This window comes from Solea senegalensis, linkage group LG3, assembly GCF_019176455.1.
Source record: "Solea senegalensis isolate Sse05_10M linkage group LG3, IFAPA_SoseM_1, whole genome shotgun sequence".
Classification (NCBI taxonomy): Eukaryota; Metazoa; Chordata; class Actinopteri; order Pleuronectiformes; family Soleidae; genus Solea; species Solea senegalensis.
The window spans coordinates 12,964,001-12,976,624 of NC_058023.1; the positions used below are offsets into that span (position 1 = coordinate 12,964,001).

Below are 12,624 nucleotides of genomic sequence, written 5' to 3' on the forward strand. Positions count from 1 at the left end.
GAGGAAATCCTACATCTGGTTTTACATGGAAAAAATGATGCATCACAGGGAAATCCAGTCTTCCTTTCTGGTACATTGGTAGCCAATGGCAAGTTGCACTAACACTCTGCTTTGCATTAGTTGCTGGGTACATTTCCCAATTTGATTCAGTCCTTATTTAGATACTGCAAGTGTGACTGCTCCATCTCCTGCAAGCAGATGGGAAGTACAGGTAGTTTCATGTGTATACAGTTGAAACCAGAAGTTTACATACACTATATATGAAGACAATTAACTCAAATGTTGTCAATAAACCTATGAGAAGCTTCCAAAGACATGACATCTTCACTTGGGCTTTCCCAAACTGTTTAAAGGCATAATAATGTTAGTGTATGTAAACTTCTGACTTTGAAGAAAGTAATAAAAGTCTTCTCTCATTATTCCTGGCATTTATCAAATAGAAATAATTTTGGTAATCCTAACGGACCTAAAACAGGAAAAGTGATTATCTGATTTCATGTTAGACAGTGAGAAAAAAAAGCATATGTGTCTTTTTATATAGTGTATGTAAACTTCTGGTTTCAACTGTATATGTGTGAACAGAAATGTCTGCACATGTCCTATCACTGAGCCACACTTGGTGCCGTTTTACTCGCCATTCTATTTGTAATGTCTTTTTATTCTACACTATACACATTGAATATTAACGCGTCCATTGAATTGTCTGAAGTATTGTCTTTATAAATGACACTTTATGTTTCCTAGCAAAAACCTACATGGTTTCCCACATTCCCAAAATGCAACGTTCCACTGTGGTCTGGAGCAGAGATGAGGTGTGCCTCGTAAAACGCAATAAATTCTTTATTTTCAGGTACAGACTGGCAGACTGGCAGTTCATCAGACTTATTTGGCAAACAGACTGTATTGTATAAAATCAGGTCAGACCAGGTCATCAAGTTAAGTTCTTATAAAATATATACAAAATTCATCACGGTACAAAAACCTATTTTAAACGAACACACTGTGCAGGATGAGGTCTCATTAAAAATACAAAAACAATTCAAATAAAAGCAGTAGTAAGACACATTGTGCATATTGCTTTTCATATTCATCCATCTTCATTTTCCCATTTTAATCTGCGCTTCCACACCCATTTCCATATTGAGTGTTGGAAGGAAGGAGTCTGTGTGTCTGTTAAGCAGAATGATGCATAAAAAACATCCACTCAATTATTCAGGAAAATCAGCCAGAAAATAACTTTCAGAGGGCTAGTGTGTCTCAATCGTTGGCTCACAGCAAGAAGGTCACCAGTTTGTGTGTTCTCTCTGGTCCAAAAAACATGCAGACTAGGTTAAATGAACAGTCTATAGTGACAGTAAATGTGAGTGTGAGAGTCAATGGTTGTCCATCTCTGTATTTTGGCCCTGCGATGGACCGGTGACCTGACGTTCGCCCTACGTCAGCTGGGATTGTCTCCAGTCGCCCATGACCCATCATATGGAGGATAAAGCAGTAGAAAATGAATGACTGTCTTCAGACTCTCTGAGTTGATTTGCGATGCCCCCTCTCTCATGGGCCTGGCCGCTCTTCCCGGGACCATCGGAGCAGGTGGCGACTGGCGAGCTCCAGGTTCCACTGGTATCTGGCGAGGATCCTCAGACAGTCCTCTTTGGAGCAGAGGCTCAGTGAGTACAGATGCTCGAACTGAGGGGAGAGAGATAAGTGAAAGCCATCAAAATCCTGTGGATCTATAGCTTTACTTATTTTTTCATGTGGGGGCTTTTAAACAGGATGTTTTGCATCATCAGTGAAATGCAAAGTACCTGGAAAACACCTGCTGTGACGTCACAGACTGGCTACAGCCTGAGTTGCAACACTCTCTGTGTTTATTTCAATTAAATGCTGAGCCAAGAATTGCCAAATACGCACAATAAATTTTGCCTGTGAATTTAAACCAGATTAACCTGTAAATACAACTCAGGGTTTATAATCCCTTTAGGAATGCCTTTAAATCACAATATAGAGTCAGTTGCTTTATGGAGGCTGACAACAGTTTCTACAGCCCAAGCAAATCAGGTTTCGAAGCAGAAGCTCACCAAACAATTGAAAATCCTGAACAACTGAAATCCTTTCTGGTGTCAGGTCACCGTGGATCTCTTGTGTGCTTGGGAAAGGGAGGGGTGAATGGAGGAGTACTCCGCTTCTTACTGTCTGCGATTAGACGTCACTAAGTCTAAACACACTAGACCTTTATTTAAATGTCTAATATATACATACATACACATATATACATATATATATATATGTATATATATATATATATATATATACATATACACATATATATATATATATATATATATATATATACATATATGTATATATATATATGTATATATATATATATATATATATATATATACATATATATACATACATACATACATACATATACATACACATACACACACATATATGTATATATATGTGAATACATATATATACATATATATATATACATACATACATATCACCTATTTTTATGCAGGGCGACATACTAAGCTGCCTTGCTTGGCGATGTATTACAACAGCGTTGGTTTTAACAGTTCTGGTGTTTTCTCCATTGTCTGACCTTCAGTTGTTGCTCAGCTCGCAGTGGGTTCCACTCAGTACGCTGAAGTGCACTAAGAGCCTCGTCGGTTGTGACTCCATGTACTGCCTCCGTAACCTTCCAAGAGCAGAGCAACACAAACTTGTATTTAAAACCTTTGAGCAGGCCTTTGTGAGGGAAAACAAAACAAAAAAACAGAGGGACAAGGGAAAGGAAACAGTCGGAAAACTTATCTCTTACCTGTGCGATGAGACTCTCTCTCGTGGTCTGCACATGAGGGGATTTCTCACGATCTCGGACTCGTTCCCTCTCTCTGCCGTCTGTGTTGTCATCCAGCTGCGGAGTCGAGCGGGCCAACTGGGCCATCTTAACCAGGTTGGAGACTCCGACCACCTGTGGAGGTTGTGGTTGTTGTTGATGATGCACTGGAGGGTTGAGGACCATTTGCGGGGGCCGGGGGGGCCCTGGTATGGGATTGACTGTAGGTGGCCTCCTCTGAGACTTAACTCTGGGGCGATTCAGGTTGGGGAGCGGTGGTCGAGGAGGGGGGGGGATGCTGGCCTCGCTCAATCTACGGGGGTCCTGCTGCATCACCACACTATTAGCCCCTGGGGGCAGGAATCTGCCGTGCTGATCCAATTTCAACACCCCAACTGTGTGAGCACGAGGCCGATGTCCGCTCAACACCGACTCCAGGCTATGGGACAAACCTGAAGATACAGGGGGAGATTTACACCAAAAACCACTAGGGGGCAGACTCAGTACAACATAATATAAATATATACATGTTTTTTTATTATTTTTTTAAATAAACCTGTCTCCTCATGTTGTAAGCATCTGACAACAAGCATTTTGATGATGTTTAATTTAAAATATTATGGATATGCTGATTGTGTGATTTATGAAGCAAATTTGAGGAGAACAGTAAGAGAACCCCTACCTGCCAACCAAATCAATTTATTGTCTATTTTACTCGACTGTAACACAATGAAAATACAACATCTAATACATATGAAGTAGTTCATTATAATATTAAAAACTATTTGATATCTTTTGAAGTTATACTGACATACAGTTTGTCTTGCAGCTGTGATGAGAGTATATTCTGCAGCTGGTTGTATTTTTAGTCCCTACCTGCCATTTTCTGTAGATTGGATCCCTCCTCCCGGGCAGGATTCGGCCTCCAGCTGCTGTTGCTGTAACAGACAAGTCAGAAAAGTAAACAAATGAGTTTGACGACCTCTACTTACAATCTAGTGACAGCAGTTCAGAGTTCAGAGCTGTAGCAACATCTGCAATAAAACTCAAGGACTACTCAAGTGTGTATGATATTCTTCAAGATATAGTAGCTACACAGTAAAGACTACATGTACATGTGATTTTATATGATATTAGATTGGATTTTCTTACTAAAATTCAAATTTTTTTTTTGACATTTTGGTCTTAAAAAGAGTGAGATTTAAAGCTGCAGTTCGTAACTTTAGTGACATTTGTTGTAGTTGATGTTGTTCTCCTGCCTCTGTTTGGTCTTCATGAACATACAAAATATGACATTATTTGTACGCCGCCTCTTTCATCTAAGAACCTCTGTCAAGCAATACTATCAGACCCGACTGAGGAAGTGTTTGTGTAATTTTGCGCAAACAACTAGGTTTTTGAGCAGTAGTGTTTGTTTCCTGTTTCCTCTGTCTTGATGTAATACGAATCACTCCCTGTGTGTAGCACAAGAATGTTGCTAAAGGCGAAACGGTTCAAACAGAAGAAGAAAATACACCAAAGAGTGAAAGTAAAATAGACAGGAGGGTGAGGGGTTTCACTGACTCTTCCAGGCCCTCTGGTGTTCCCCAGCAACGGTCAGGTTTGATGTCTCCGTGTCCGGTGTGGTGCAGGCTGCCCTTCAGAGGGGGTGAGATGTAGTCAGAGCTGGCAGCAGGGTTATGTTGTGGGTGGCTGGAAGTAGGGGGAGGAGCCGCAGGAGCAGAAGGGAGCAATGGCATGGTGATGCTCGCCGGAAACCAGCCAACTGCCAGCGTCCTCTGATTCTGGCCTTTCCACTCACTCAGCTCCAGACTGCAGAGACAGACAGGCACAACATCTGTTTAAAAGGTCCAGTCACTGGAACATTTAGGAAGGTCTATTGGTAGAAACCAAACACACTATCCATAATTATGATTAGGAAGTACTGAACTAATCCTCTTAATTAAGTGATTCTCATGAATAAACCAAAAAGAACTGCTTTGCTCGTCATCGCATGTACGACGTGTCACATCCTTTTCTTGCAGCAGTGGTATGATGACATTGAAGCGGTACTAAAGTAATGGAAAATGACCCAAACCATGTAGAGTCGAGTCGTGCTGTGCCGTGCTACAACTGTATAGTGGAAAAGCGCCATTAGACGTCACAAATTCTTCCACACTGGACCTTTAAAGTGAGCCTGTTATAAGCACAGCAGTGTTTATCTAAAGTGTGTCAGCGAAGTCAAACAACAAGGTGAAAATGTGTTCAAGGACTGCAGGAGATCGATGGAACTCATTTAAGGCCCCTTTCTCTACTTAACAAAAGCCCTTTGTGTTGGTCAAAGTCTTTCTCATTTCACCTCACCCTGTCCTTTCTCTCACTCACCCATGGTCTATGACTGTCACAAGGTCGTTGGCCACCAGTGCGAGTTTTCTGGGTTCAGAAAAGTCCCTCGATACTTGCACCTCCATTGGTTTGGCCTGCAGAGGCAAAAATAGGATTAAGGCAAATGAATGCACAGAAAAAAAAAAATATAACTGTGCACAGCATACAGAAGCAACAGATTCTACCTGTGATCATGTGTCATTGCACTTTTCCATGCGCTTTCCAGAACAAAAGATTTGTATTGTACATTACAGTGTACACTGACCTCTGCTGCTATAAGAAGCACATTTCTCAGAGTGGGATCCATAAAGTCTAATCTAATTTAATCTTTCATCAAACACATTTTCTCTTCATTTCACCATCAGAAAGTCTTGAGACATATCATATTTTCAGACCTCTGACACCATGATGGCGAGCTGAGCGAAGCTGGGTCTGTCTGCAGCATTGCAGGCCCAGCACTTCCTCATGACGGCGTAAAGCTCCTGAGGACAATCTTGTGGTTTCTCCAAGCGCTCACCCTCCCGTTCCACACGCCACGCGATCTGCGTTAAAGGAAAGCAAATGTCAGGAACACCAAAACAGTGAGTCACAAAGCGTATTAAACAAAAACAACCAAAAAAACAAAACCAAAAAAAAACAACCCCTGACAGTATTAAGGTGGAGTCACATTCCACAGAAGAACACAAATACACTGACAGATGGAAACAAACACGGAGATCATAGCAAGAATATTCCGTTGTGGCTGACGGCAAGCACCAACCTGTCGGCTTGTCAGCCCGAACCAGGGCTCCTCGCAGAACGTGAACATCTCCCACAGGGTGACACCGAACATCCACACGTCGGAGGCGTGGGAGAAGGAGCCAACGCGTAGACTCTCTGGTGCACACCTGAAAAACAAACAAACAAAAAGCAAACATGTCAGAATGTACAGCTGGTGAGAAATTCCAGCACCTCCTCGTCTAGTTTTCAGTGTCCAAGTGTCCTCACCATGCGAACGGGATACGCTTATGCGCCGACATGACGTAGTGATCCGCCTCTTGGCTCAGACCTCTCATTAGACCAAAGTCTCCAATCTTCACAATCTCCCGGGACGCCAGCAGCACGTTTCTTGCAGCCAAGTCTCTGTGGATGAACCTCCTGGTCTCCAGGTACTCCATACCTGCCACGATCTGGTTAGCAAAGAGCCAGAGGCGGACCAGGGGGTACTCATACTGACGCGAGCGCAGCATGTCGTACAGAGAACCCATGAGCGCTAGCTCTGTTACCTAGAGGATGGAGACTTAGGTCAGCGTGTATTCCAGCTATTAAACACATCTTAGTTTTAATCCATTCATTTTTAAAGGCGATATACAGTATGTAAAATATGCACGACAGTTACGGCAATCCCAATTTAAAACACTGGAAGTGAGGAGCTGCACTTATAACCGGTGTTCAATCAAACCTATTTAGTTAATTTTCCCACATCACACAATAAGAGGAGACATCAAGGTGACAATGACAGTCTGTAAAACAACATATTATATCCAATGACAACATACATGAGATAGAGAGTGGGTTAACCATGTGCAGGAGATAAGGAGAGGGTTAATGAGGCTTTTAAGGCAGCTCCCTGTTATCAAGTAACGCAGCAGCAAGGTTATAATAGTTAACGAAAACTATGGCTGAAAAAACATTTTCGTTATGATAAAAATAAAAATAAAAACTAGAGTTTAAAAAAACCCCAATAACTAACTGAAAGTGAATTGTGTGTTTATAAAACTAACTAAAATTGTAACGAAAATGTGCTTCGTTTTTGTCAATTTTGTAAATTCATTTCATAGCTAATCCTTTTGGGTTCAGAGACAGCATTTTCATTCATTCATAATAAAATGTTTTTAATTTGTTTTTGTATACAATGTATACAATACAAATACTCCTCATATAACAAAACATGAAATGAATACAAACTTAACTAAAACTGAGCATTTACATTTACAAAAAATAAAAACTAATAAAAACTAGAAAACCCCAAAACTAACTCATTATACTATTATAACCTTGCTCTGCAGGCAGCCCAGGTGTCAAGGTCCTATGAGCTGTGTTATTGGGTGGTTGGCGGTGGGTGGGGCAACAGGCCCAAAACACCACAAATGAAAGAATAAACCGTAAAATAACCTGGCTGCTCTACTGTTAATAAAGTAAACACAATTCCAAACTGTATCCCTGTTAAATAATGAATCCCTGTTTTCCATATTCCTTCATCTTACCATCTTGAGAGGCTGTGTGAGCACCACGCCGTACAGTCGTATGATGTTGGGATGATCCAGCGACTGCATGATGGTCACTTCCTGGAGAAAGTCGGTCAGCGTGTCCGTCTGCCTGGACATGTTGCTCCTCAGTGATTTCACTGCAACAGGCAGCTGACAGGAGTCGAGAGACCAATGAAGAAGCCTCAGATTTAGTGTATGAATGTAGAGTTTAAGGCCATTCAAAAAAAGATGTGTGTGTTAAAAGTATTCGGGTTGTTATAATGTTAAACGGGATTAGATAAACTGGACACTCTAAATTGACCACAGGTGTGGGTGTGAGAGTGTGTGGTTGTTTGTCTATGTATGTGACCCTGTGAGAATAAGGTATGATAAAAAAAAAGCACTGCTGATCTAATAACACCATTCCTTACCACTTTGCCAGTGGGTGAGTGCCACTCTGCTCTCCTGACCACTCCGAAGGAGCCGGAGCCGAGCTTCTCGCCCATGATCAGCTCGCTGTCCTGTATCAGACACGGGAGAGCTCGGCTGCCACCGTTCTGAGCCTGCTCCCCTCCATCCGGACCTCGCCACTGTGAACATGCACGAATTAATAAAGAACACTGATGACACGCAGTTCATACAACACAACACACATGAAGTCGACAACAATGTTTGTGTAAACGGGATAATCCAAACCTTGGGCCGTGATCGCGAAGCCACCTTGTAGCGCTTCAGGGCTTCCCATAATCTTCGTTGTGCTGGAAGAGAAAAAGATTAAAGATTAAAGATTAAAGATCGAAGCAGTCAAAGGTAGAAATGTGGAAGAGACGTTTCCCAATTTAGTCAAAGCTTAAATAAAATAAAATCACTTTCATGATTTGAATTTGATAGATTTTGGCAGATGAACAAAGATTTGAATAAAATCCTGTGAGGGAAACCAAACAACAGAGTTTAAAAAAACAAACAAACCGATTTTAAAAAAGGAACGTGCTCTGTGCAACTTTAGAATAAAATCAAATTTTGACTTTTATTAAAATGCAGGAGAAGAAACCTGAGTTAAATATAACAATCGAGTTTAAGAAAACCTTAGTGCTCTGTGCTTTTAGGCGTCCATGACATGATGTCAGCACGATCGGACTCACCAGGTTTGCTGATTCCTATCTGCTCCAGGTCGCTCTCCTTGACGTAGTTAAAGTGCTCGATGCGGGTGATGTTGAGTCCATCTCTGACTCGCAGGTAGAACTTCTCCAACTGGACCTCGGCCAGGAGGTGGTACAACCATTGAGTGTCCTGGTCCATCAGCATGACCTGCCTTTATGGAGCAAACGTCAAAGATTACAATGCAGTGAGGGACCTTAAATTCAATCTCCTCTCTTTCAGTCTAAAGATCTAAAAGACACGCAAATGATGCAGTTACCGAACACTGCTGTAGCTGAGTCTGTTAAACTGTAACTTTGCCCCTGATTAGGCCTTGCTAGGTTGCCATGGAGACCAAACAAAAAGTCCCTGGGAGAGTGATGATGGAGGGTGATTGTTCTGCTTTCAGACACGTGACAACTTTTAACAAGTTGTTTGTTGGCTTCCTGTGAGCAGGAATCTTGATTACATCTCAGCTTCTGTGGAAGCGACGCTACCTTTTCGCACGTCACATTCTTAATCAATCCATCAAAGATTTCCAGGGAGAAAGAGGAGCGATGGCCAGATGGGGGAAATAATCTATCTGTGGTTTTTCCTCACAGATGATTTCAATTTAATTTGGAATGAGTCACGCTGAGTTTAACGAAGAGATTTGGTGGGGAAAAAAAAGACATGTAGAGACACATTTTAAACCAAGGTACAACCAGCCGTCAGTCAACACCCACTGTGAAGCATTGAGAATCGCAATGGATGCCATGTTGAGGTGTTGTTACTGGAAAGTCACCTGCAAGCAGACTGCGACATGTCAGACTAAGATGAGAAACTCTAGCATGTAGCATGTCAGTGTTTCAGGGCCACCAGTCGGACTGGATTCTGTTCACACAGCATTTGTATCTAAACATCAGCAGGACTCGTTTTGGAAATTTGTTTTTCCTCCCTTATCTTGGCCTTACTAATTCTCATTACCTAAACATGTATATCACTATCAAAACGGGTAATTATTTAGCAGTTTAGTTGTTTCAGATTTGCAGCATGACTCGCAAAAAAAACAAACAAGCTGTAGCTTGTGGAGGGATGTGCGGTAATATGCGATATCAGGAAAGTTATCATTAAATACATTTGTGTATTTGTTCAGAGTTTCTTGTATCGCTACACATGCCTGTCAGTAATTCATTTTAACCTTACCTTATTTATGTCAAACATTTTACAATGTGATGAATTTTTCATGACTCATCTGATCTCCAGTTGGCACTGAAGTCACTGACTCACACTGTAAGTTCACACAATTTCCCTCCTGCCACAAAATTACAAGCTAAAGCAACTTTCCTCGTGTCACTGATGGGTTGAACAGCCATAAAGAATCTGCTTATCAGCCCTCCAAGCCCAGCAGGTGAGTCAGGGAAGCTTTTCAACATTCCCACGTCACCTATGCTGGGGGAAAAAAGAATCAATGACATCCACAATAAACAACGTGCCGTGCTTCATTAATGTCTTCAGCACTCACACGACTCGTTCTCACAAACGGGTTAGGAGGAGGATACCAGTCTGGACTTGCATTAACGTCTGTGGAAAACTCCCAATTAATCTGCACCTCACTTCAGTGAGCATGAGGCAAATTCTCTGCAGGTTAGTGAGTTACAGTCAAAGCCAAAGAAAACGGACAGAGACGCAGGTCGGTAAACACAGCAAGGTCTGTGATCGTTTCTCTCTGTGTACACACGGATGAATTTTTAACCTGCTCAGCTACTGAAACGTCCTCTCAGTATTTTGGCATGTGTGACCAAGTGTCCAACTATTTAGTTAATAGCCTTAAGTGAACAATAACCCGTTTGACACACACACGCCATTATTTGTTACTTAAAACCAGCCAGCAGCATTGTTCGATTCACCCAGTGCAACTGCACAGAGGAGCATTTGTTAACGCTGGTGAAGCCAGTAAACCAATCAACCCACGCTGAGACACTTAATTAAACGCTTTCTCTGACAAAGCTTCACCTGCACTGAAGTGCACAACACCGGATCACGAATGATACTCTAATCACAGAGGGTGTGCCTCCAAAAGAATCTGCCCAGGATGCTGTGTGATTATGTCAAGTACATGACTTGATAATGTGTACGAGTGTGTGTACAGTAAACAGGAGTGGTCTCAGACAACAGACAGACCTGTAATTTACACAAAAAGCAGCAGAACTATGTGAAAATGCGGCCTGTGTTCACAGTCTCATGCCAAATTAGGAACGTATTACCCACAAAAATTGACTTAGGCAGGGTTTATTGGCAGAAACGGAATAGACCAACCGTAAGATTGTTTGTATATGCGTGCAACCGCTTTAAATTAAAATAATTCGATTTTGTAGCCTGATAATAGGAGTTTTTATTTGTACTTTACGCAAGGGCCACGGTTTACAGAAGCTGCCATCTCGTGTCAGCGTGTTTCTATAACAGCCCTGAAGCTTACCACACAAGCAAAGACCTTATTTTTGGTGTGCAGAGGCCACTGTAGTTCCCTCACGCACATGGGAAAGGAAGAGGAGAGCAGGGGAGTCCTCAATTCGTGGCAATCTGCAGTTTCACCATTAGATGTCACTAATTCTTACCCACAGGACCTTTAAAGCACTCAATCATGAATCACTTCTGCAGCAGACTGGCCCCACTAATAGCTATATTATGCTGCATTAATGGGTAACTATAATTGATGGATTACTACGTTAAACAGAATTGATTCATGCTGAAGTTTTTTTGCCGTCACTCACACTTTTACCGCAAAGACTTTCAGAATTGTGCCAGACTTTTTTAAGTCTTTTATTTTATTTTATTAGTTGTTGTTCCTGTCATTGACTCTTTTGAACTGATTAGCACTTTAAGCATTGTTTTGATGAATGCTCTAATGAAATTAAGATATAAACTGCTGGGTTTTAATCTAGAAAGGTCATTCTCTGATCTCTGACCCTATCATACCCTATTAATCATGTCACTTTCTTTTCATTTATGTGATTCGTTTTGTGATTTGTTTTGGTATGTAGATTACACAATTTACCAGTTTTCACTTTGGTCAAAATTAAAACTTGTGGTAGAAAATAATAAAGACTTTGGAAACCTTGTAAAAAAAAATAAAGCAGCATGTTTCAGAAAATCCAAAACTAGTTATACAACATAAAACCTGAATAAGCAAAGTAACAAATGAATGAACAAAGGTTGTAATGTAGTAAAAGAGTTGTATGTGGAATTGTAGATCGGGGATAGTTTACTAATCCTGTATCTGCTATCTATTATTCAGGCCTGTAGCCGAAAAAACATGTAACACAATTAGTAATATTGGTAATATTAACAACCATAGAGCATTTAGACGTTATTCTTGATGAATAAAGCACTTAGAAAGCTTATCATTCTTTAAATATAATGAATAGTAAACAGACTTTGATGCTTACCGTCAATGAGAACAAGTCCTGCTGTAGTTGACAGTTCTTATTCAACCACACACACAACGACAGTACAGATCCATGTTGGCCGTGAAACTTGACGAAAGGTTTGGTTTGGTTCGGTTTTTCCTCCACAAATCACAGCTCTCCTCTGAACTCTACTCTTCTTGTAAACAAACCTCTATGTGCCCACATCCACGCTGTTTATTAATAACGGCTCGACGGAAGGTTGGATTTTCTTGCTGTTACACGGAAGACGAGAGAAGATTGTGGGACTCGCTGATCTGTACCTGCTGTTTTCTCCTCCTCCCAGACGCGGCCACACCTCTTCCTGACATTTTCTCACCTGAGCCTCAAACACAACAACTTCCAAATAAGAGAGAGAGAGAGAGAGAGAGAAAGAGAGAGAGAGTACACCTGATGTGTCATTAATCAATCACCAGGACAGCAATGTAGGTCACTTTATTTATTGTTATTGTTTGAATACAATTTTCACTAAAATCACAATAAACTCAGTTACCTGTTTATAAGAGCCAAACAAAAACTGTTTTTATTTAAACCTGCTTCCCTGAGACAAAGTAAGTTAAAACTATTACTGGCTAACTTGATACAATTGTTGTATATCTGT

The 12,624-nt window shown here is 41.2% G+C and overlaps 1 protein-coding gene across 1 annotated transcript; it reads right to left on the bottom strand.

The window, feature by feature from the left end:
• Window positions 1-822: 822 nt before the first annotated feature.
• Window positions 823-12,322, bottom strand: tnk1 (tyrosine kinase, non-receptor, 1). The gene is made up of 14 exons (XM_044022800.1): window positions 12,006-12,322; window positions 8,583-8,752; window positions 8,137-8,198; window positions 7,872-8,030; window positions 7,459-7,611; window positions 6,200-6,477; window positions 5,973-6,099; window positions 5,608-5,754; window positions 5,213-5,307; window positions 4,412-4,660; window positions 3,725-3,786; window positions 2,831-3,300; window positions 2,612-2,707; window positions 823-1,683 (listed from the first exon to the last, which is right to left on the bottom strand). The coding sequence occupies exons 2-14, from the start codon at window positions 8,743-8,745 to the stop codon at window positions 1,549-1,551; spliced, it is 2,196 nt and encodes a 731-aa protein (XP_043878735.1). The 5' UTR covers window positions 8,746-8,752; window positions 12,006-12,322; the 3' UTR covers window positions 823-1,548.
• Between the last annotated feature and the right edge of the window lie 302 nt (window positions 12,323-12,624).